This window comes from Lemur catta, chromosome 11 (assembly GCF_020740605.2).
Source record: "Lemur catta isolate mLemCat1 chromosome 11, mLemCat1.pri, whole genome shotgun sequence".
Taxonomy (NCBI): Eukaryota; Metazoa; Chordata; class Mammalia; order Primates; family Lemuridae; genus Lemur; species Lemur catta.
The window spans coordinates 6,099,687-6,121,843 of record NC_059138.1 but is presented as its reverse complement, the minus strand read 5'-3'; the positions used below and the strand labels follow the sequence as shown (position 1 = coordinate 6,121,843).

At 52.1% G+C, this 22,157-nt stretch overlaps 1 protein-coding gene across 2 annotated transcripts in view; it reads left to right on the top strand.

Annotated features, from left to right (window-relative positions):
• The window catches only part of ZNF282 (zinc finger protein 282), a 33,608-nt gene extending 13,053 nt beyond the window's left edge, over nucleotides 1–20,555 (top strand). For both annotated transcript variants that reach the window (XM_045565095.1, XM_045565096.1), the window contains exons 3-8: nucleotides 5,572–5,698; nucleotides 6,229–6,348; nucleotides 8,463–8,582; nucleotides 10,261–10,374; nucleotides 11,374–11,487; nucleotides 18,150–20,555. In XM_045565095.1, coding sequence (XP_045421051.1) covers nucleotides 5,572–5,698; nucleotides 6,229–6,348; nucleotides 8,463–8,582; nucleotides 10,261–10,374; nucleotides 11,374–11,487; nucleotides 18,150–18,970 — 1,416 coding nt within the window. In that variant the 3' untranslated portion in view covers nucleotides 18,971–20,555. The remainder of the gene's footprint in view (nucleotides 1–5,571; nucleotides 5,699–6,228; nucleotides 6,349–8,462; nucleotides 8,583–10,260; nucleotides 10,375–11,373; nucleotides 11,488–18,149) is intronic.
• Nucleotides 20,556–22,157: the final 1,602 nt, after the last annotated feature.

The window sequence follows — 22,157 nt, the reverse complement described above, 5'->3', positions numbered from 1 at the left end:
TTCTCCCCTCCTCTCTCTGTTACCCCCTCTTTTTATTATAGAGTATTCGAACATATACAAAAAGTAGATGGAATAGTGTTGTGATCTCCCACAAACCCTCATCCAGCTTCAACGGAAATCAACTCTTGGCCAATCTTGTGTCATCCAAGTCCCTACCCACTTTCCCCTCCCATTTTATTCTGAAGCAAATTCCAGACATTAATCATTTCATTTGTAAATATTTCAGTCTTAGCTCTAAATGATAAGGACTCTTTGAAAAAATGACCTCAAATGTTACCACCACCACAGGAACCTACTCAAATATCCAGTCGGTGTTCAAATTTTCAATTGTTTCCATTTTTTTTTTGTTTGAATCAGGATTTAGATATGGTCCACACATTGGGATTGAGATGTCTCTTAAGACTTTTTTAATCTATAGGCTCCTCCTCCCTCTCTTATTTTCCCTCACAATTTGTCTGTGGTCGGAATCGGGCCATCTGTCTTGTCACGTGTCTGGCTGTCTGAATTCTGCTGGTTGCGTCGCGTGGTCTCATTTAACGTGTTCCTCTCTTCTCAGCGTTCCAGGAAATTGGTAACTGGCTCGTTTTCTCTGGAACCCACGAGGATCAGGCCTTTGCTCCCTCATGCTGTCCCTGGTCTCACAGCCAGGGGCTGGCTCTCAGTCTTCGTCCCAGCACTGTGTGCGGATGACCACTCCTTCCTCGAAACCCCTCTCGTGTGGCTTCCAAGGCACTGCTCTCTCTCGACTCTTTTCCTGCCTCACTAGCTGTTCTGTCTCAGTCTTCTTTGCTGGTTTTGCCTCCTTTGCCAACTGCTTAATGTGTGGAGTGGCCCAGGGCTGTGTCGGCCTCCCCTCTCTGTTTACACTCACTCCCTGAGGCCTGATCTGGCTGGCGGTGCTGAGTGCAGTCTTCATGCTGTCAACTCCAAACAGATTCTTTTCCTCCCACTCTCCCTCTCTCTGTGTCTTGCCCAGATGCCTATTAATTCAGCATCTCCATTTGGGTATCAGTCAATATCTTAGATTTAACGCGGCCCAAGTGTCCTCCAGATTTTCTGCCTCGAACCTGTTCTACCCAAAGTCATCCTCATCTCCGCTGATGATAGTCCACCCTTTCAGGTGCTCAGGCCGAAGCCTTGGAGTCACACTTGTCTTCTTTCTTTCTCACACCCTGCTTCCAATATATTAGTAAATACCGTCTGATTTTTATTCAGAATATATCCACAATCTGACCACTCCTCGCCACCTCTGCTGCTGTCGCCATCATCTGGTCTGAGCTGCTGTCATCGCTCATCTGATGATTGCCATGGCCTCTGATGGGTCTCCTTGTCTCCGTCCTTGTCCCCCAACTTGTACAATTTAGTGTCAACAGAGCAGCCAGATGATCCTTTTAATACGTGAATCAGTCCCATTACACCTCCCCTGAAACCTCCCAGTGGCTTCCCATCAGATTCGGAATAAAAGCCCAGGTTTGTCTATGGCTTGTGCTCTCTTCCCTGCCTCTCTGACGTCGTCTCCCCTCCCCTCCCTGGTGCGCTCCCTCCCGCACACTGGCCGCCTGCGATTCTGCACATGCCGCACCTCAGGGACTCTGCACTGGGAGGTCCTTTCCTGGATATCTGCACAGCTCTGCACCCCCGCATCCATCAGGGGTCTGCTCCGTTGTCACTTCATCAGGGTGCCCTCCCACGGCCACCCTCTATAAAAGGACCATGTCCCCCAGCACACTCTTCTCCCAGGCCCTGCTCTTATTTTCTCCAAAGCACTTATGCCATTGGCATCTTAAATATTTAAGATATGATTCTTAAAGACAGTATTCTTTTTTTTGTTTTCTTGGTTGGTTTTCCCCAACCAGAATGTAAATTCTGCTTGGTTCACTGGTGTCCCTGGGCCTATAACAGTACCTGGCTTACAGTTGGATGCAAGAAGTGACTCTCCCCATCTGGAGAGCTAACAGCTCCATGGAAGGGACCAGGTCTTGTATGTCTCTGTATCTGCTGGGGCAACCAACCCCAGTGACTTTGCCAGAGTAGTTATTTGACATTTAGTTATTGAGGCCTCACAGAATTGAATTGTAACAGTGGCTGTGGTTCCTCTACAAAACATTCCCTAGCACTGGGACCCACAGAGACTGGTTTTTAGTATGGTTTTGCGTATATTGCTTGTCTAGCACAATCAGCATCTGCACACATACTGCCTTCCTCTCTGGACTGTGTGCTTTATCTCCTCGCTGTATCCTTACATGGTGCTGTGTGTTCTGTACGTTGGATTAGGCATTCGAGGAGTCTTGAGTTGACATGTGCCCTTACAGAATAATGAAATAGTTTTGGGGTCCAGATTCAGAGGACTTGGGTTTGAATCTTGACTTTGCCACGTAGTGGTTTTCCTACCATTGGTCCACTATGTTTTTTGTTGTCTCTGAGCCTCCTCAATTCCTCTTTTGAAAGAAGTGAAGTATAAATAATTAAGTAAATTCCCAGCTGGTTCCTCTGAGTTTTGGTATTATTGTCTGTAAAACAAAGATGATAGTATGCTTACTTAATGCAGTTGTGGAGATGAATTGATTTTGTTTATGGGAAAACACTATGCAGGTCATTGTGTTAGTTACCTGTTGCTGTGTCACAAATTACCACAAAACGTAGCAGCCTAAAAAAAAGTAATTTATCATCTTGCTGTTTCTATGGGTCAGGAATTCAGGAGCAGCTTAGCTGAGTGGTTCTGGCTCAGAGTCCCATGAAGTTAGAGTCGAGCTATTGACGGGGGCAGCAGCCATCTGTGGGCTCAGCTGGGGCTGAGGGTCTGTTTCCAGGATGGCCCCCTCACGGTGCTGTAGGCGGGAGGCCCCAGTTCCTCACCATGTGGCCCTCCCCATAGGGCTGCTTGAGCTTCCTCATGGTGTGGCAGCTGGCTCCCCCCAGAGGGACTGAACCGAGAGACCAGGATGGAAGCTGCCATGTCTTTTGTGATGTTGTCTCAGAAGTTCTACACGGTCACTTATTGATTTGTTAGAAGTGATCTGCGAACTCCTGCCCATGCTTGAGGGGGGAAGAATTAGGAAACACCTATTAAAAGGACTGTCAAATAATTTGTGGACATATTTTAAAACCACCCCAACCATAGAGCACCATGAAAATGTTAACTAATGTTGCTAGCAACAGTTATAACTCATTGTATCCTCTTGGGTATACTAGATGAATTCTCTTCATCTGTTCCATTCAAGGAAAGATACTGTCTCCAGATCCTTTGTGCCTGTTGGATGCTGTCATATTTGTAAATGATTCGTAGCTAATTCATGGGTAGTCTTTTCCTTCCAGCCTGACTATAGGTTCCCTGCAGTCCCAGACCGTGTCTCAGGCTTCTGCCACCTCCTGTAACAGTTTTAAACAGTGATGTCTGTTTCCAAATGTGAGAATACGATTCCAGAGTTTAGATCCTCCACAGAAATGGTGAAGTGGGGTAGCAGAGTTGGTGTGGAAAGGTAACGAACCTGGCTTTGGATACATTTACTTTGAGGTACTTAAAGGTGACTAAACGGGGCTACTCAGAAGGCCATTGAACTTGAAGGGAGTAAGGAAAGTGTTCTCTGCAAGGTGGTGACAGCTGAAGGGCAGAGAGTGAAACTGCCAAGGGGAAAGTGACGAAACGGAAGGGTGAGGGCAGGGTCTTGGTCGTGGAGGAGGAAGAGGAAAAGTAAAGAAGACATGAGCCAAATGGACAAGAGGCAACACAGTTATGGGAGCCAAGCAGGAGAACATTCTAGAAAGGTGGTCTGATCTTCCAAAGAGGTCAGAGAGGGCGAGGATTTCAATAGAAGGGGGGCGCTGATGGTCTTGTAGGGTATGGCTTTAGATAGCGGAGGGTACAGCGGCAGGTCTTAAAGGGTTAAAGCGGGTGCAGATTGTGAAGGAGAACAGAGAATACACCTGAGGGTGTTTCGGGTGCAGAGCGGAGCAGAGTAACTGAGGAAGCAGAGCTGAGAGAGGCTTTTCTGAGATTGAGATGATCCTGGAGGGAACAAGTTGGTGGAGGCAGAAGCTGAAGGTGTGAAAGAGAAGAGATTGGGTTAGGTGTCACAGGCGGGAGGTGGAGGAGGAATGAAGGGCACTGTTGGTGGGGGGTGGGGTGGCGGTCAGGAAGGGGGAGGATGAGGAAGGATCAACACCCTCTGAGGTCAAAGGTGGATGGGAGAAGCTGAGGGAAGGCCAGGTGGAGGTGTGGGAGAGCGAGAAGTTTGGAACAAGCCTCCCAGGGAACATACTGAGGTGTCAACAGATCAACGAAGGGCTGTGAGACACCATGACAGGATGTTGTCTGCAGAATTTTGTGAATTTTATCCGGCAACAGGGAATCTAAATGAAGAAAGGGATCTATATTAATTTTCCTAGGTTGGGGCTTTACCTGAGTCTGGTGGAAAGTTCAAGGAGTTCAGAGTTCTAGTTGTGATTCTAGAGATGGAAGAGCTATCAGTGAGCACACGGGGTGCACCTCGAAAATGCACAGGGCACCCTCAGTCCCGTGCACCTGGCTCGAGGGCTGACGTTTCTACTTCGTGTAAACGTGCTGCTTGCTCACCACGTGGTGCGCCTGACTCCGCTGTCTTTTTCTAAGTCGCACCAAGGTGCCACCCAGTCCAGCTTTGGCCCTGTGAACGCAGGTGCAAAGACTAATGGACTGGGATTGGGGTGGGGGAGAATGGAGGGGCTGGACTTTTCAGAGTGAGAGTGAAAGGCCGGCTCAGTAGGGTCCTGAGAGTGGAAAGAGGGAAGCCTGTGTGGCCACAGAAGGGAGTTCAGTTATTAAAGTCCGGGAAGTGAAATCATTTTGAACAATTCAGTCCAAGGTGAGTGGCTGAAGTGAGGACAGAGGAGGATCCTTGTCAACTTGAAAGAACAGCTTTATGTCACAGATCAGGGTACCTTGACGACAAGTCAGTGACCTCAGGCAACGAGTCAGGCTCCCACCGAACCTCCTAGCCCTGGCGCCCAGTGGGTGCTCAACACACTGGACAAGTGTCTGTTGATCCCCTACTGTGTGCTCCTCTAGCTTAAGGGACAGCGGCGAACGGAACAGACCAAGATCCTGGCGCTTTAGCTCATGCCTTTAGATTTTTGTTTTACTGACAAAAATGCAACTGTGTACACAGAGGTGACCTGACCTGAAATACAGGTTTGATAACAGTTTTACTGTGCTTGGCTCACTGATACCCACTCTGAGAACCTGCCACCCTCTGTCACCCTGAATGCCCAAAGAAGCACATTGACTGCACTTTACCTTCAGGTATCCAGTTGACCTAAAAGTGAAATAACAAAGGATATGATTAAATGCTTTTAAAAAAAGGTGGGGCAGCATCCATGGTCATTGTTACTGGGAGCATGAGAAGGCTAGGGACAGAGGGCTGGCTGCACTGAAATGGGGGCTGGGGGGCTGGGACTCCGAGGTGGGGCAGGCTGGGGCAGGCGGGAGCCGTGGGGCAGGGGCCAGGCTCAGGGCTGAGGTGGGGCCCACGAGTGCAGGTGATGTGGGGGGAGGAAGCAGCAGGAAGCACCGGACTAAAGCTCTCATTGGCTCAGGTTCCAGTGACTTTTGTCGACATCGCTGTTTACTTCTCTGAGGACGAGTGGAAGAACTTGGACGAATGGCAGAAGGAACTTTACAACAACCTTGTGAAGGAGAACTACAAAACCCTGATGTCATTAGGTAAGGACACCTCTCCTCTTTGGTGCACAGTCTCTGGAGAGGGTTGTGAAATGCTTACTAAGCCATGTTAACACCACCTGGGCAAGTTGTTTCATGTTTATACCTAATGGGAACACAAGAAACTATTTACTTATAAGGCTAGTAAGATAGAACAATTTCTAATAGGATAAAGATGAAAAACCCAGTAACAAGGCCTGTGGCCTTAGAATTCAGCATTACACCACTGCTGCTTTGGAATATTGTAAAATAGCACCCTTTGCACCTCACTGCACACTGCCTCCCGGCAGCCTGGGGTGGGCCACAAGTGGCCTGATGTTGGCTTTCAGAGACCAGCTCTTTCTACACTAGACATCTGGGGTTCTACGGACTTGTTTTCAAGGTTCCTCATAGGAGGTTACCTGCCTTACTTGCATACCTGCTACCACGTGGAGGGACACGGGTGGAGGGGGCCCCAGTAGCAGAGAGCTCTCCTGTCACCTTGCCCTGGACCCTGGCCGGCTTCACTCAGCCCTCCTCCAACTCACTTCCAGATGCAGAGGGCCCAGTGCCCAAGCCAGATGCCCCGGCCCAGGCTGAGCCCAGAGAAGAGCCTTGTGTGTGGGAGCAACGTCACCCCGAGGAGAGAGAAATCCCCATGGATCCGGACACAGGTGATGGCAGCTGAAGGGAGTGCCAGGTGCAGGGAAGGGCAGCAGATGGGAGCTGGGCAGCCCGCAGCTGCCACTGGGAGGCGCTCCTGCACATGTTCAAGGGGAAGCATCTCTTGAGTTGCTCCCCAGGGCCCATTTGGCTGTAGTTGAATTTTTGTGGTCACATACAGGAAGAGATCTCAGGGCCTGAAATTGCATCATGGCTCCGTGTCTTTAGGTTTGGAAAAGCCATGTAGCTCTGGACTTACAGGTAAGCCGCCTGGAGAGATGAGGAGGGGCCTGGGCTTGTGATCCCTCCTGGCCTGGGGAACTGCAGAGAGAGGCCCTGGCTGGGAGCACCGAGGGCCCAGGCCCAGGCCCAGGCCCAGGCCTGGGCAGGGGGACAGGAGCTGTCAAGGGAGTCTGCAGCAGACTGGGGTTTTGCCCTGGCACCGTGTTCGTTGCGCGGCTCTGATCTGCAGCGTCAGCTCCTCACTCTGACGCAGAAACACACGCATCCCACGCAGACTCGCCTGCAGGCTGTGCCTCACGCGAGAAGCAGGCTTAAGTGCTGAAGAAATCCGCTTCCCTGAGGACATCACCCACGATGAGCTTTCACTGGGATGGGCGGGTCTGGGGTTCTCGGAAGTCTTTATTGGGACCTCCGCACCTCCGGGCAGTGCCGGGCGAGGGGAACTCTGTGGCCCAAGCCGCTTTCTCTGCCTGAGCGGATGAGCTTCCAGCGTCTGGGCCTTGTCCTTCCTTGTGTTTAGGTGGCAGCGCTCAAGGCCTCCCTCTTCTTCCTCCTCACCAATCTTTCTCTTTTACTGGGATTTAATTTATAGACCATAAAATTTAACTCTTTTAAAGTATGTATTGTAATTCAGTGGTTCACAAAGGTTTATAACCGTCACCACTACCTAATTCCAGAACACGGCCACCGTCAGAAGCCCCAGACCCATTAGCAGTCACGCCCACTCCCTGTTCCCCCACGGCCCGCAAGCACTCACCTGCTTTCTGTCCCTGGGTGTTCCTGGCCTGGACATTTTGTCTAAATGGCTCCTTCCCTGCCCTCGTCAAACACTGCATGTGCTTATGTTCAGCGGCTGTGGTGACAGTACCTAGTCTTATGTGGAAGCTTTTTACATTGAAATCGCTGTAACCTCACCAGTTTCAGTGGGTTATGGAGCCGTCACCGTGCACGCGACAGAGCAGGGATCACCGCGCCTATTTCATACACGAGAAGGGCAGACCAGAGCCCAGAGAGGTCGCATGGTTCGTCCGCTGACTCAGTGGGGGGCTGGAAACAGGAACCTCATCTTCAGGCTCTTCCTCCCCCGCTCTCCTGCTGTCTGAGCCGCCGCCTGCCAGGGCTGGCGCATCACCGGGAAGCCCCTTGAGATGTCCAGTCTGTCATGAATTGGGATTCTGTGTAGAGGACATGTCAGTGTCATTTATGTACAGTGAGTTACTTAACATCATCAATAGGTTCTTGGAAACTGCGACTTTGAGAGAAATGACGTATAACACAACAGATTTTTTTTCTCATCAATGTTATAAGGAAACAACATTGAAGGAAATGATGTTATTTGAGGACCTTCCGTATGTTGTATGGCTTAAAGTTTCTAAGAACCCGCTGACGTCCGTCAGTGAGGACTGACTATGAAAGGATGTTGTGCATTTTCCACCTGGGGACGGAGCTCGGTTGTGCCTCTTCGCCCAGCCCGGCCCCTTACTGGCCGAACCACCCGCGGGGGGCGCGCGCCTGGCCGCAGCCCGGCCGGCCCTTCCTCGCCGGGTGCAGAACAGGGTCTGATGGCGCCTTCACAGAGCTCAGACCTGCGGCCCGTCCCGGTGAGCACGCAGCCGGTTACACAGCATGGGGTCGTTTCCAAACTCTTTCTCTGGCCTTATCGCACCTCATTTTGCTGCCTGCCTGTTCCCTTTTCTTGAACGTTCATTGCCTTTCTACTCCGGGACCTTCTGCTCCTCAGGGTCCCCGTGACTCCAATAGGAACACGAGACCCCCGGACACTCCCCTGGCAAGTGCTGACAGTCACGCTCCTGACCCCAGAACGTCCTGGTGACCATCGTGCAGAAAAAAGACACCAAACAATGTGATTCTTTGTCCCTAGGAGCGGAGCCCCTGGTGCCTGCACAGGATGTGTCCTCCCAGGTGAAGCGAGAGGAAGCCCTGTGTGGCCGGGGCCAGCGGGGCCTGGAGGAAAGAGCCGTCCCCACAGAATCCATCGCCGGTGAGTGAGCCGCACGGCCGCCCAGACCACAGAGGCGTAGCGCGGTCTGCAGGCTCCTGGCATTGTCTGTCTCGTGTGCTGGGCCACAGGGATGAGCTGGAAATGGAGGGGCCGTGGGTCCAGGACTGGGCTGAGACAGGATTCCTCCAGGGGACACATACGTGGCACTGGCACTGACAATGTGGCAGTCCATCTGGGCTTGGCTTATTCTGTTTCCCCTCCTATTTGTAGTTTCAGTCTTTAGCTATTCCTCCTTCCCCTTTAGAGACAATATCCTGGCAGAAGTACTAAGTGTAAGGCACTCTACTAGGCTTTCTGGGTAGGGGAACAGGTCAATAAGACCTGTTCCCTGACCAGGAAGACCTTTCATTGTTTTAAACAAGTATTTATGGGCTGCCGCCGCTATGCCAGGCACCCACCAGTCTGCAGTCCTGCGGGGAGTTCCTGGTAGGTGGTATTCTGGCTGGACTCTGGTCATCTGTGAGAACTCTGTTGGAGCAGATGTGTGCAGGAGTCAGAATTCTCCAGAGAAAGAGAACCAATAAGGGGGTGTGTGTGTATGTAGAGAAAGAGACAGAGGGAGATTTATTGCACTGTAAGGAATTGGCTCATGTGATTGGAGAGGCCGGCAAGTCCAGGGTGGACAGGGTAGGCTGGCAGGTTGGAGACCTGGAGAAGAGCTGACGTCGCAGCTCGAGTCTGAAGGCCGTCTGCTGGCAGAACTGCCTCTTCCGGGGAGAGGCCAGTCTCCTCCTATCAGGCCTTCAGCTGGTTGGGTGAGGCCCACCCACATTAGCGGGAGTCTTCTGCCTCACTCAGTCTACTGATTTCAGTGTTCATGTCTTCTGAAAAATGCCTTCATGGAAACATCTAAATGATGTTTGACCAAATATCTGGGTACTGTGGCCACGCCAAGTTGACACATAAAATTGATCCTCAGAAGATATATTAACATACTGCAGCTCTTTACTTATCCACAGGTTAGAGCTCCACAAACCTCATCCCCCCCTTAGTCAAAGCCTCAAACCCATAGGTAAGTGTTACTAGTGTCGGGGTAGAGGAAAGCCCGTTCACTTTTCATCAGCCATGTTCCTTGAAACCATCGTGGGATTACTATCTTTAAAGAGATGTTTACGAGATAAGAAGGCAATAAGGGGTAAATTAGGTTTATTAGACTGTAGAAGAAAGAAAATGTAGGATCTCTTTCTTCCATTGTGGAAAAATCCCATTCAAAGGATTAAAAGGTTTCTTATAACATTATTTTGTACCCATAAATCTATATAAGTATAATTTGTCCATATATAATTTTTTAAAAGGCTTCCTGGAAGAGGTCATCTTCCTAGAAAATCCCCTCATGAGGAATACCTCTTTGCATGGTGGTCTCAACACTAGGGCAGGAACCTCATCCTGAGGACATTTAAGTTCCTGCAGCACAGAGAGACTCTTCATCTTAAAGTCACTGTTTTGTCACTCCCTATAGTCACCACTTATTTGCAGCAAAAGCTCCATTAGTTGGGGCCAAGCTGACTTAAACCTTTAGTTAATGAGGCTAATTTAATTATACCTGATGTTTAGAGGAAAGAGATAATTGCATGAAATCAGAGATTTACGCAAAACATAAACTTGCAGGCGGTTTCCTGTCTTCTAATGCCTTTGCTGCTCTTGTCCCCACGAGTAGACTCCCCAATTTCTGCCCAGGACCTCTTGTCCCGGATCAAACAGGAGGAGCACCAATGTGTGTGGGACCAGCAGGATTTGGCAGACAGAGACATTCCCACGGACCCCAACTCAGGTGAGAAAGGTGCCAGGATGAATACTGAGGGAAACAGTGTTTTTCAAAAGGAATCACAGTTGATGATTTATTGTGCCAATGGAACTGATACTAAAATTACTTCAGCGCTGATTTTTGAATAATAAAAACAACCAGAGAGCTTCTAAAATCTGTGTATATTTCTGTCAGAAAATCACTTACTACAACTATTACGTACCCATAATAATTAAAAATAAAATATTTAAAAAATAAACGGGAACAATGTCATTTAAATTTTCTGGAATTTCTCTTGAGTGATTACTAGCTGGATGTCTCCCAGGAAACTTCTAGGGAGGGTCCAGGCATTCAGGAAAACACACCTAGAGTGGTAGGGACGCTCCGCCTGCAGGGCCTGTGTGTGTGTCTGCAGAATGGAGCAGTGCAGTGTCTTTGGCCTGGTAGTCAGGACGCCAAAGTCTCATCCTACCCCCACGCCAGGGAGAGAAGATGAGAAGTAGAATCTAGGATTCCTTGTAGTCTGTCAACTTTGCAACAGAGAAACTGAGGGCACCCAGGGCCGGGGGAGCACGGAGCCTTCCTGAAAGAGTCGTCAGGCTTCACTGTGGTTCTCACCAGTGACCTCGGGATTGCCGTTGCTGATTTCTGAGTCATACCAATCAGCTGTGGCCCTGTGGGCCTTAGACTTAAGGCTGTCCTCTGGCCTGTCCTGGCCCCACTGGTTCCTCTGAGGATCAGTGGACAGATTCCGAAGACCTGGGTTCTAATCTTGGCTCTGCCAGTGTACAGACTTTGGGATGAATCTCTTCCTCTCTGAGCAACCTGAAATGTAGGGAGCAGCAAGTGAGAGCGCATTTAGGAAGGCGGTTGCAGGGTAAGAAGGATGGCCTCTCCATGCAGCACAGATCTTGCACCTGTCACGTGCCCTGCGAGCTGGAGCCTTTACATGCAGTGGTTTGTGAAGCTTTGATGGGATGCCAAGCAGAAGTGAACCAATCTAAGACTGCCTTCTTTCTGTGACAGAATCTCTCATCTCCGCACATGACATCTTGTCATGGATCAAGCAGGAGGAGCAGCCGTACCCGTGGGGCCCACGTGACTCAGTGGAAGGAGAGCTCGGATTAGACTCTGGCCCCAGTGAGTAATGTGCCCACCTGGACCCGGGGTGTCTCCTGTCGAGCTGAGCGGCCGAGGCCGGGATGAGGGCCGGTCGCTTTCCTCGGCCTGCCCCTTCTGGCGCGACATTCTGTCGATGGCAGCCTTTCTAAGGCCTGCACCAAAGCACTGTCCCCTTTCTTTTTGGCGTGTGAGAACAGGTGTATTAGTTCCCAAGAGCTGTCATAACAAAGTGCCACCGACTGGGTGGCTTAAAAAATGGAAATTTATTCTCTCGCAGTTCCACAGGCCAGAAGTCCAAAGTCAAGGTGTTGGCAGAGCCGGGCTCCCTCTGACACCTGCAGGGGAGTTCTTCCCTGCCTCTTCCAGCACCTGGCGGCTGCTGGCAACCTCTGGTGTCCTTGGCTTGTAGATGCTTCGCTGCAGTCCTCCGTCTTCACTTGGCATTCCTCTGTGTGTCTGTCCTCACATGGCCGTCTTCCCATAAGGACACCAGTCGTATTGGATCAGGGGCCCACTCCACTCTAGCATGACCTCATCTTTACTAACTACATCTGCAGCAACCCTGTTTCCAAATGAGGTCCCATTCTGAGGTACTGGGGGTTAGGACTTCAATGTATTGTAGGGGAGGACGTAATTCAACCCTTAATGGCAGGGAAAGGGGAGCGGGCTGGGGCAGAGATGAGCCAGGGTGCCTGCGGCAGGTTGGCGGCAATAGGTGGCCATGTACTAGAAAGCACCAGCCAAAGCAGCCCCGAACTGACATCCCCAAGTAACTGGTGAAGACACTGAAGCTCAAATAGAGAGAGGGGACTTTTTCTCCCCCTAACAGGTATGGAACCAAATGTCTCACCAGACTAGAGTCTTTTGAGTCTTTCTGAAGCTCCGCTTATTAACCTATGACCTCAGGCATATGTTTAGAGATGAACACTCTTAGCATCAGGCTAACATTCCTCGCTAGACCCAGTGCAATGTCCTTGCCTCAAGGCGGCTGGCTTAGTGTCATCAGGGGTTGATCAGAATATTAAAGGGATAGCTGAACACGTGTTCTTGTCTGTTCTCCTGATATCACGTGAGAGCTTAAATCCATGCAAGAGCTGAGGACATAGGTTATTTCTGAATCTGAATGGCCATTTCCAACTCAGGTGAGCAGATCATTCTCTCTGTGAGACAAATTTAGTGCATTTCTGAAAGAGCCAGGGTGGGCCTGGAGGAATTGGCCAGGGATGGTAGAGGAACAGTATGTGCCGTTGTTTGAGAGAACTGGAAGCCATCTTCTTTGTAACCTGCTGGCATGGTGGGCTGATGTGGGGGGAAAGCCAGGGGACTGCCCTGAAGCACAGGAAGAAATGATAGTAGCTGATACCACTTCTTCCTCCAGGGTGCCTGGGCCACCTCTGCTAGCTCTGCCCTGAAGGCTCAGGAGCCAGCCCTTCAGACATGGGCCAGGAAGTTCTGCCCTGCTTGCCCTGCAGTGCTACCTCCCAATTCTTCCCAGTCAGCTTGGAGTGCATAGGCCTGGAGGGGCCTTTTCCTGAGGACCTGAGCAGTGTGGAAGCCAGTCTAGGAAGGTGCGGGAGGAACTTGCAGGGCTTTGCAAATGACCAAACCATTTTCCTACTTCAGTCTGGCTGTGATGGATCATGAAACTTGCTTCATGTTGTTTTATCTTTGGAAGGCCTTCAAACCCTAGTGTTTGGGAGGAAATGCCCAGAATTTGGGAGACAGGAGTGTCTGAAATGCTTCTCTTGCCTGCCCAATCACTGCAGCCTCGTATCGGGGCCTCTGTTCTTTCTCCCTCAGTGAGCCTTCCTCCCAGTTATTAATGTTGGAATTTGAAACTACTATCTCATCTGTGGTTTGAAGCTTAAGAGCAACTTCATGTTGTGTTGCCAGGGACAACTGAGGGTGAGACATGGTATTATGTGGAAGAGTCTTCTGAAAAGGGGATGGAAGGGAAGAGAGTAGTGGGGTAGAGAGAAAAATGCAGAAATATATGAAACCCCTTCCTGCCAGCCTCCTCTGGCCCTGGGGTACGTAAGAGAGAGAGAACCGGTGTCCTGCTTGACTCACGGTCAGACCTCAACCTAATTGGACATTGCATTTTTGGAAAACGGATTCTGAATTTATATATTAATGATTGTGGGGTCTCTGCTGTCTCTGTTCTCAGTTAGTGTAAAATAAGAAGAACATCCAGGTCACCCAAAGTTAATGTGTCTGAGGCTCCATCGAAGCAGGAAGCGTGAATAGGACGTTGGAGTCCAGTGACTACCAGGTGCTTCCGGAGTGAGTGGTGGTCAGGACCCTGGAGCTGGGCCACCCTACCCAGAATGTGATTTGAAAGCACCCACTGAAATGCCCACATTATTCACAGAAAACAGTGTTTCTGACCTTTTCTAGTTACTATTTATTTAGCAAATACTTACTTAGTGTCTGCTATGTGCTGTGCCATGTTATAAGCACTTCGAATACGCAGTGAAGAAAGACCTTTCCTTCTGTAGGCGGAGATGACAAAAAGCAAGACAACAAGCAGACAAGACAAAGTCTGGGTGTGGTGACTGCTCGGAGGATGATGCGTTAGGGACAACAGGCAGGTGGAAGCCAGGCAGGAGAGAGGGCAGAGGGGGCAGGAAAGGCCGCCCCGGGACGTCACACCTGAGTGGGCCTCCGCGCAGAGAAGGAGCCAACCATGGGACTTGGGGAAGAGAAGACTGAGGGAGGAGGAGCGAGGGCTCAGGCCATGGGGCTCTGGGGTGTGGCCGGAGCTGTGGGTAGGAAGGGGCCTTCCACGTACAGCCAAGTTAGAGTTTGGATTTTATTCTGATAAAAGAGGAGACTAATAAAGGGTTTTAAACAGGGCAGTGACATGGTCTGGTTTACATTTTTGTAGGATGAGTTCAGGATGGGCTTGGGGTTGGTGTGCGGAGCCAGAGCGGAAGCACAGGAGCCACTGGGGAGGCCAGTGTGTTTGCTACAGACCAGGCGGAGGGATGCCGCATGGTCAGAGCGGGGATAGCAGCCGCGCACGGGAGGGAAGTAGATGGATTCGATTCTCATGTTGAGAGTGTGACTGATGGATTGCATGCGGTGGGTGAGGGTCAAGAGTGACTCCTAGGTCTGGGTCCTGAAGAAATGGGAGAATGGTGGTGCCATGTGCTGAAGTGCCGAGCCCTGGAAAAGCACCAGTGTTGCTGTGGCAATCGGTGTTCTGCTTTGGATATTAAAATTTGAAGTTAACTCCATGTGGCAGTGTTAGGTAGATGAATATAGGAGTCTGAAGTTCAAGAGAGTGAGCTGGGGGCTCAACTGATTTGGGAGTCACAGGCTGCAGTAACTTCCAACACCAGCTGCCTGGAGCTGGCCAGACTGGCCAGGTCGGGGGACAGCCCTCCACAAGACGGCCCCCACTTCAGACACCAGCCACAGGTTTGGGGGTCCCAGGCCACCCTTACTTCTGATCAGCTGGCTACAAGTTTGGGAGTTCCCACTACCCCTTTAGGTTCAGTAATTTGCTAGAATGACTCACAGAACTCAGGAAAGTGCTATATGTATAATTATAGTTTTATTATAGCAAAAGTATTCAAATCAGAACCAGCCAAAAGGAGACCCATAAAGCTAGGTCTGGGAAGGTCCTAGACAAAAAGCTTCTATTGTCTTCTCCCTGTGGAGTCAGGACGTGTCACCCTCCCCGCACGTAGATGTGTGACAATATGCAGAGTGTTGCCTACCAAGGAAGTTCACCTGGGCTTTGGTGTCCAGAGTTTTTGTGGGGGTTCTTTATATAGGTATGATCGATCAAATCACTGGTCATGGGAGTCAACTCTATCTCCACCTCCTTCCCTCCCTGGAGGCTGGGCTTCAGGCCCTAACCCTTGAATCATATGGTTGGTGTTTCTGGCATGGCTAGCCCCCATTCTGAGTCATCTTGTTAGCTTCAGCCCTCTATTTATGGGCCCACCATGAATAACAAAGACACTCCTATAACTCAGGAGATTCCAAGGATTTAGAGACTACTTCCCAGGAACCAGGGACAAAGACCAGTCAAATTGTTACACATAGATTGCTTTAAAGCTGAGGACTGGGTGAGCTCCAAGGACAAAGAACTAAAGAGACCCCCGGTCTGAGCCTGGCGGAGACCAGAAGAGTGTGGCCTCACAGAGGCCAGGAGAAGAGACTCTCTCAGCAGGGAAGGAAGGAGTGTTTAACCATGTCAATTGCCAACGAGGGGTTGAGTATGCAAGACAGGGAAAAGGCCGTTGGATTTGGGGCATTGGAGATTGTTGGTGACCTTGACAAAAGTTGTTTCGGTAGAATGGTGGGGACACAAGCCCTATTGTAATCATCTGAAAAGAGAATAGGAGGTGAAGAAGTGGTAAGAGCAAGAATAGGTAACTCTTGGTGCATCTTGCTGTGGAAGGGAACAGAGAGATGACATGAGATGAACTGGGGTGAGGGGCACATGGGTCTAGGGAGGGTGTTTTTTAAGTCGAGAGATAACTAGACCATTGTGGCTGGTAGGATGCTCTCAACTGCTTTAGAATCCTGATTCAAACTGCCTCAAAGAGTAAAGAAATGTATTCTCTTACGTAACTAGGAGTCCTGAGGTAGTCAGGTTCAGGTTTATTTGGTTCAAGGACTCGGCTATGTTTTCAAGGACCCAGGTTCTTTCCAACTCTTTGCGTGGCCATCCTTGGTGTGGCTTCATCCTCAGGCTGCCAGCATGAAGGCTGCGGCTGCTCCAAGCTTCATATCCAGACCCAGAGGAAAAAGGAAAGCCGTCTTTTTTTACACACTCTAAGGAGTGAGGAAACCTTGCCAGGAGCCTCCCGGCAAACTTCTCCTCACACCTGATTGGCTAGGGCTAGGTCACATGCTTGTATCTGAAGCCATTACCTGCCAAGGACTGGAAAGGAAATGCCTTGTGGGGGCGGGGCTAGAGGAGGAGGTGTGAGGTAATCCTGGAAGAGTGGAAAGTTAGAACACACCTGAGACCTGGGCCAGGGTGCCAGGCTAGGTGGAGGGCCCTCGTGGGGTCTGTGCAATTTTCTGCAGCATCATTCAGCTGCCTGGGTGCAGTTGCGGGACTGGGGTTCTCCAGGCCAGCACGACCGAGGAGAGGGGAGAAAAGGCAATAAGGGTGTTTGCCAGCGAGTGATTGTGATGCTGGATCCAGCGCCAAGTTGCATCAGGAAGACAGAAAAAGGGCGTGGAGCATGGCGGGACGGTGAGAAAATGGGTCGAGGCTCACACTGAGTTGGAAAAATTATCAGAGTAGATTGTCTTAGGCTGGGTTTCCTGGGAAACAGTCCCTGGAGGTTTACATGCATGTGTTGCCGTGTCAGTCTTCTTGGGAATGACGCCTATGAAGGAGCGAGACTAGCAGGACTGGGTAGCGGGAGAAGCAAAGACCCACAGTGCGGTAGCCACAGAGGCCACACAGATCTCACAGGACGCTCTGGAGCTGGGATGACCCTCCTGAGACACCTGACTTGAAGTGAGAATTATTTTGGCCTCTACCCCCGGCCAGTGTCCTGTGGATGGTTCTGTGCCGGGTCAGTTTGGATTGGGATGGAGGGGGAAGGCTGGGCCCAGTCTGTTAAGGGAATTGTTTGAGGACAGGCCTCAGTGAGACAACGGTAAGCACGATGGGTTGGTGGAAACGTGGCAGATGTGGCTGGAGAAGTGGCCTCCAGGGAGCAGGTGGGCCCTGGGCAGAGGAGAAAATGGGATGCCAAGAAGAGGTGGGGGCAGATGCAAACTTCACTTTCTTCAGAGTTCTTCCGCAGGCTGCCCCTAGGTGTGGGAGCCAGCTCCTCCAGGGAGAAAGGAATTCAAACTGGAGGTGGGGAAGGTGACAGAGGGTGGAGGCATGAGAAGACTTCCAGATAAAGTCAGCACGCTGGATGGCTTCTCTGTCAGCAGTGGAGTTCTGGGCCTAAGGGCACTGTTCTGATGCTGGGGGCCTGGACTTTGTCCCTCACTGACCCCCAACGTGGTGGAGAGCTGTGTGCTCGTGGCCTGGAGACTCTAGGGTGCAAGGAAAAGGGGCATGGGGAAGGAGCCACACTTCCCTGGGTGGCAGTCGGAGCAGCCACTTCCACACAGGGGCTGGGAGGGTCCAGGTGCCATCAGGGCCGAGGAAGGACTGACACGGCCCCAGCTGCCCACCCTGCCCCAGTCAGATGCCACTTGCGTAGTGGAGACATGGCTGCCAGTCCGCCTGGTGCTTCTGGTCCCAGCTCCCTGCGTTCCATTCTTGTGCACCTCTAGCCAGGATTCACCTGGGGTAAGTCCTGGCAAGTTTTTTCCCTCCAGGTGAGAGGTTCTCCCGAGATAAATTAGCATTGTCCATCTACAATTAAGTCTTGCTACGTCTGGACAGTTCTACCTTCCAAGGTGACTTCTGGATATCTCCCTACTCCCTAGCCCTGAGTATTCTGCAGGGGTGTCCTGCCCCTCCTGTGTGCTACCTGCTGGGGACCTGCTGCTGGGGCTCCACAGCAGGGCGGCTTTGGGCAGGTGGGGGGGGCAGGGCATGCAGATTGTGATCGCTCTTGTTCAGTCCCCTCATTTTTAGTGAAACTGAGGCCCAGAGAGTACGTGACCTGGGCCCCCTCGCAGGGACAGTGTGGGGTCCTGGACGAGAACACTGTCAGCATGTCACTTCTTCGTGTCTCCCCCAGGTGACAGCCTGCTGATGGTGAAGAACCCGCCCCCGGCCCCACCGCAGCCGCAGCCGCAGCCGCAGCCGCAGCCGCAGCCCCAGCCCCAGCCGCAGCCGCAGCCGCAGCCGCAGCCGCAGAGCCTGCCCCCGCTCGCAGTGGCCGAGAACGCGGGCGGGCCCCCGAGCCGCGGGCTGCTGGACGACGGCTTCCCGGCGCTGCCCGGGGAGCGCGGTGCGGGCGAGGCGCCGCCGGGAGGGGAGGGCGGCACGGGCGGTGGCGGCGCGGGCGCGGGCGGCACCTGTGGCAGCTGCTGTCCCGGCGGCCTGCGGCGGAGCCTGCTCCTGCACGGCGCGCGCAGCAAGCCCTACTCGTGCCCCGAGTGCGGCAAGAGCTTCGGGGTGCGCAAGAGCCTCATCATCCACCACCGCAGCCACACTAAGGAGCGGCCCTACGAGTGCGCCGAGTGCGAGAAGAGCTTCAACTGCCACTCGGGCCTCATCCGCCACCAGATGACGCACCGCGGCGAGCGGCCGTACAAGTGCTCGGAGTGCGAGAAGACCTACAGCCGCAAGGAGCACCTGCAGAACCACCAGCGGCTGCACACGGGCGAGCGGCCCTTCCAGTGCGCGCTGTGCGGCAAGAGCTTCATCCGCAAGCAGAACCTGCTCAAGCACCAGCGCATCCACACGGGCGAGCGGCCCTACACGTGCGGCGAGTGCGGCAAGAGCTTCCGCTACAAGGAGTCGCTCAAGGACCACCTGCGCGTGCACAGCGGCGGCCCCGGCCTCGGCGCCCCCGGTGCCCCGCGGCCGCTGCAGCCGCCGCCCGAGCGAGACTAGGGCTGGGCTGGGGGAGGGGCGGCCGGGGTCCCGGGCCGGGCCCTCCCGCCCCCTCCCGGCCACCTGCTGGAAATTGGGAACAGGAATTGCACTCCAGACGGGGTCCCCGAGGGCTGGGCAGGGGCACCCCAGGTCCGTCTGGTCGGAATGGACAGCCCAGGTCATCTCATGGGGTGGACCGAGCCGCTGGGGAGGTGCCACAGGGACAGCAAGGAGGCACCGCTCTCAGGCCACCTGGGCCACAGATTGTGATCAGGGGAAGCGACCAGGGAGTCTGGAAACCCTTCTGAGATAAGGAAATAAGGTCCTAAGATTAGGGGATGCCCTGAAAAAGGAAGCGAAGGCCTGACGGTGAAGCTGAGGGATGCGCTAAGGGTAACATCTTTATGATGACAACACTGCCTCGAGTTTGAATAGCGCTTTATACTTTTTTAAAAGTGTTTTCTATCCGTTATCTATTTTCGCCCTTAGCCTATCCCTCTGAGATAGGTGGGGTAGGATTTTCTTGACGTGGTGACTGAGGAAACTGAGACACAGGTGAGATGGTTTACCCAAGATCACGCACGAAGAGGGTGCAGCCGCCCAGGCGCCCGCCCCAGCGCAGTGTCCCCGCCACACACGCTGCCTACCTCGGTGGTCGGAGAGACCGCTCTGGCCTGGCCTTCCTGGGCTGTCTCCTCTCCCTGTTCTCCCCTCGACCCACCAACACAAAACAAAAAACTCCAGAAGCAAGAGGGGGCAACTCATGGGAGTTGCTGGGAATGGGGGACAGACTGGCTACGAAACACCCCAGGTTATGCTTCTGGAAGGCTCTTTCTAGGTAAGAGCTTCTGGGTGGCAGCCCCGAACCCCCAGCCTCTGCTTCCCACCTCCAGCCCCTCAATCTTGTGCAGCAGGTCTTCTCACTGCACAAGAGTGCCCTAGGTCAGACTTCACCTTGGTGATTTATTCCAGTTTCCCCGGGGCAAAGGGGTGAGGGAGAGGCTTTTGCTGCAAGAGCAGCTACCAGGAAAGTGAGTCTCTTCCCTGGAGGGCTGGGCAAGTGGGTGCCAGAGTGTGAGCCTCAGTCTCTCTGCCCTGGGCCTCCCAATTGGTGCTATCTGTTAACTGACCATGCTCCTGGACATGGACACAGACCCTACTGTGCTCCGGACCCTGCAGGCGCCCTGGGAAGCGCCCAAAGGACTCCCTTTCATGTTGGTGCATCTGCTTCGTGGCTCCGGGCACCACGTCCCGAGGAGCCACAGTCTCCATTTCAGCGTCTTGCATGGCCAAGCACCGGGGTGGGGTGGCATGCCCTAGGACCCTGTTCTGTTTGTGTCAAAAATGACTTTCCTGCTCTTCCCGCTTCTCTCCCAGCCAGGGCACAGTGGGCAGCCGGCACTCGGCACCACTTGTGTGAGCTCTCTGCTTCCGCCCTTGCCCTCATCGCGCTGCTCTGCTTTCCTCAGACCCATTTTTGCCGTGCAAAGGGAATTCTTGAAATTAAATAAAAGGTATCCAGATTGCAGACTGCATGTTCACAAAGCCAGGGGGTTCTCCAGCTTGGCTTCCTACAGTAAAGCCTCAATGAACTGGAATCCAATTAACTGGGATTTTTTTTCTTCATTCTGCTTTTTGAGGAAGGCAAATCTTAAGAAAGCAAGTTGAGATGAGAAATTAAACACAGCCAAGGTTTAGTAGAGCTTTTATTAGAGCAGAAAGAAACCCTCCAGTTCAATGATTGGTTGGGAGAGGACATTATGCTACTTTTCAAAAGCAAACACAAAATATTTTCATAATCTAAATCAGGGAAAATAAGATCAAATTTTGATTTGGCTGTTGGGAGTTTGAGGAAGGGGAGAAATCACCCAGACATGTTTGAAACATCTGAGCACACAGCTCAGTCTGATCCCTTTATTTTACCCCTAAGGCACTGATTCCCAGAGAGGTTTAGTAACTGGCCAAGACTGAGTCTCTGGTTTCCTGGGTCCTAGGTTGTGGACCCCACTGCACCATGAGTCACCCCAACTCCCAGCACAGGTCCTGGGAGAGTCCCATAGTGAGCTGTACTCCCGGAGCTGATCAGAGAGGGAGACACTCAAGATGTTGGCTGCTGTGTTTTGTTCATTAAATTGCCTCTGTAGTGTTCAGCACGTGTGTAGTCAGGGTGGGTGCCGTAGGGGTGCGAGAGTGGAGCTGGAAGACAGACCCACATGAAGAGGAAACTGGCAGCCCAAGGCAGTAGTTTGCTTGACAACGGAGTTGCTGTGAGGAGTAGGAGTTCATGACACCATAAGATGAACTCTGTGGAAAAGTAGGGGCTTGAAGCTTGAGTTGGAGCGGGCAGAGGGAAAGGAGGGAGGAGGCAATGTGGGGTGAGGGTGAAACAAGGCAGGGAGACAGGAGCTGGGATTGTAAGGTGGGAGACTGTGTGGCCAGTCAGTGGGGGCAGGCAGTGAAGACATTGTATGTAGTATAGCTGGATGGTGAGGCAAAGCCAGGCCATGGAGGTCCTTGAACACCCAGACTGTCCCATAGACAGGCTGCCCATTAGCCTGGGGTTCACTGGGGTCCACTGTGCTGCAGCCTCTTCAGATCCCCTTAGAAGCAGAGTGCATAGCTCCCAACGGAGGTCAGAGAGGATGAAATGGAAGTCTTGGGAAAGCAGGTTTAAGCCAGATGCCATTGGAAATGAAAGAAACCACAGGCAAACAAAGTTATTTTATGATCAAGGATTCGGGCACCATAACTGGCTCTCTGGGATCTGACCCCTGGGTGTTGGCTATAGGTGAGGAGCAGGGGAAACGGAGGGAACTTCACCCCAGGCCCAAGGTTGACCAGCCTGTGCCTATAATTGTACAGTATTGGTTCATCCAATTGTCATTGTTATAAAAACATGCAATGGAGCATCCTATTGGCCTAGGGCCTGGTCTGTGTTGGACTGTGGGACAGTTTGGGGGAGGCCACAGCTGTCATTCCATCCCCCACTGACTCCTAGACAGCCATGAGGGAGGGATATCTCTAAACCAGTAATGCTTGAGAGGAGGGGTCCTAGGTGTGTGTCAGAGTCACACGCACCCCCAACTCTGGCGAGATTCCTGTCCCAAAGGTTGAGAACCTCTGTTCAAACCTCTTTAGATATATTTTAAACCTGTATCACCCCTCAGCTAGTAATTTCTATATGTTTACTATCTCCTATTGTAAC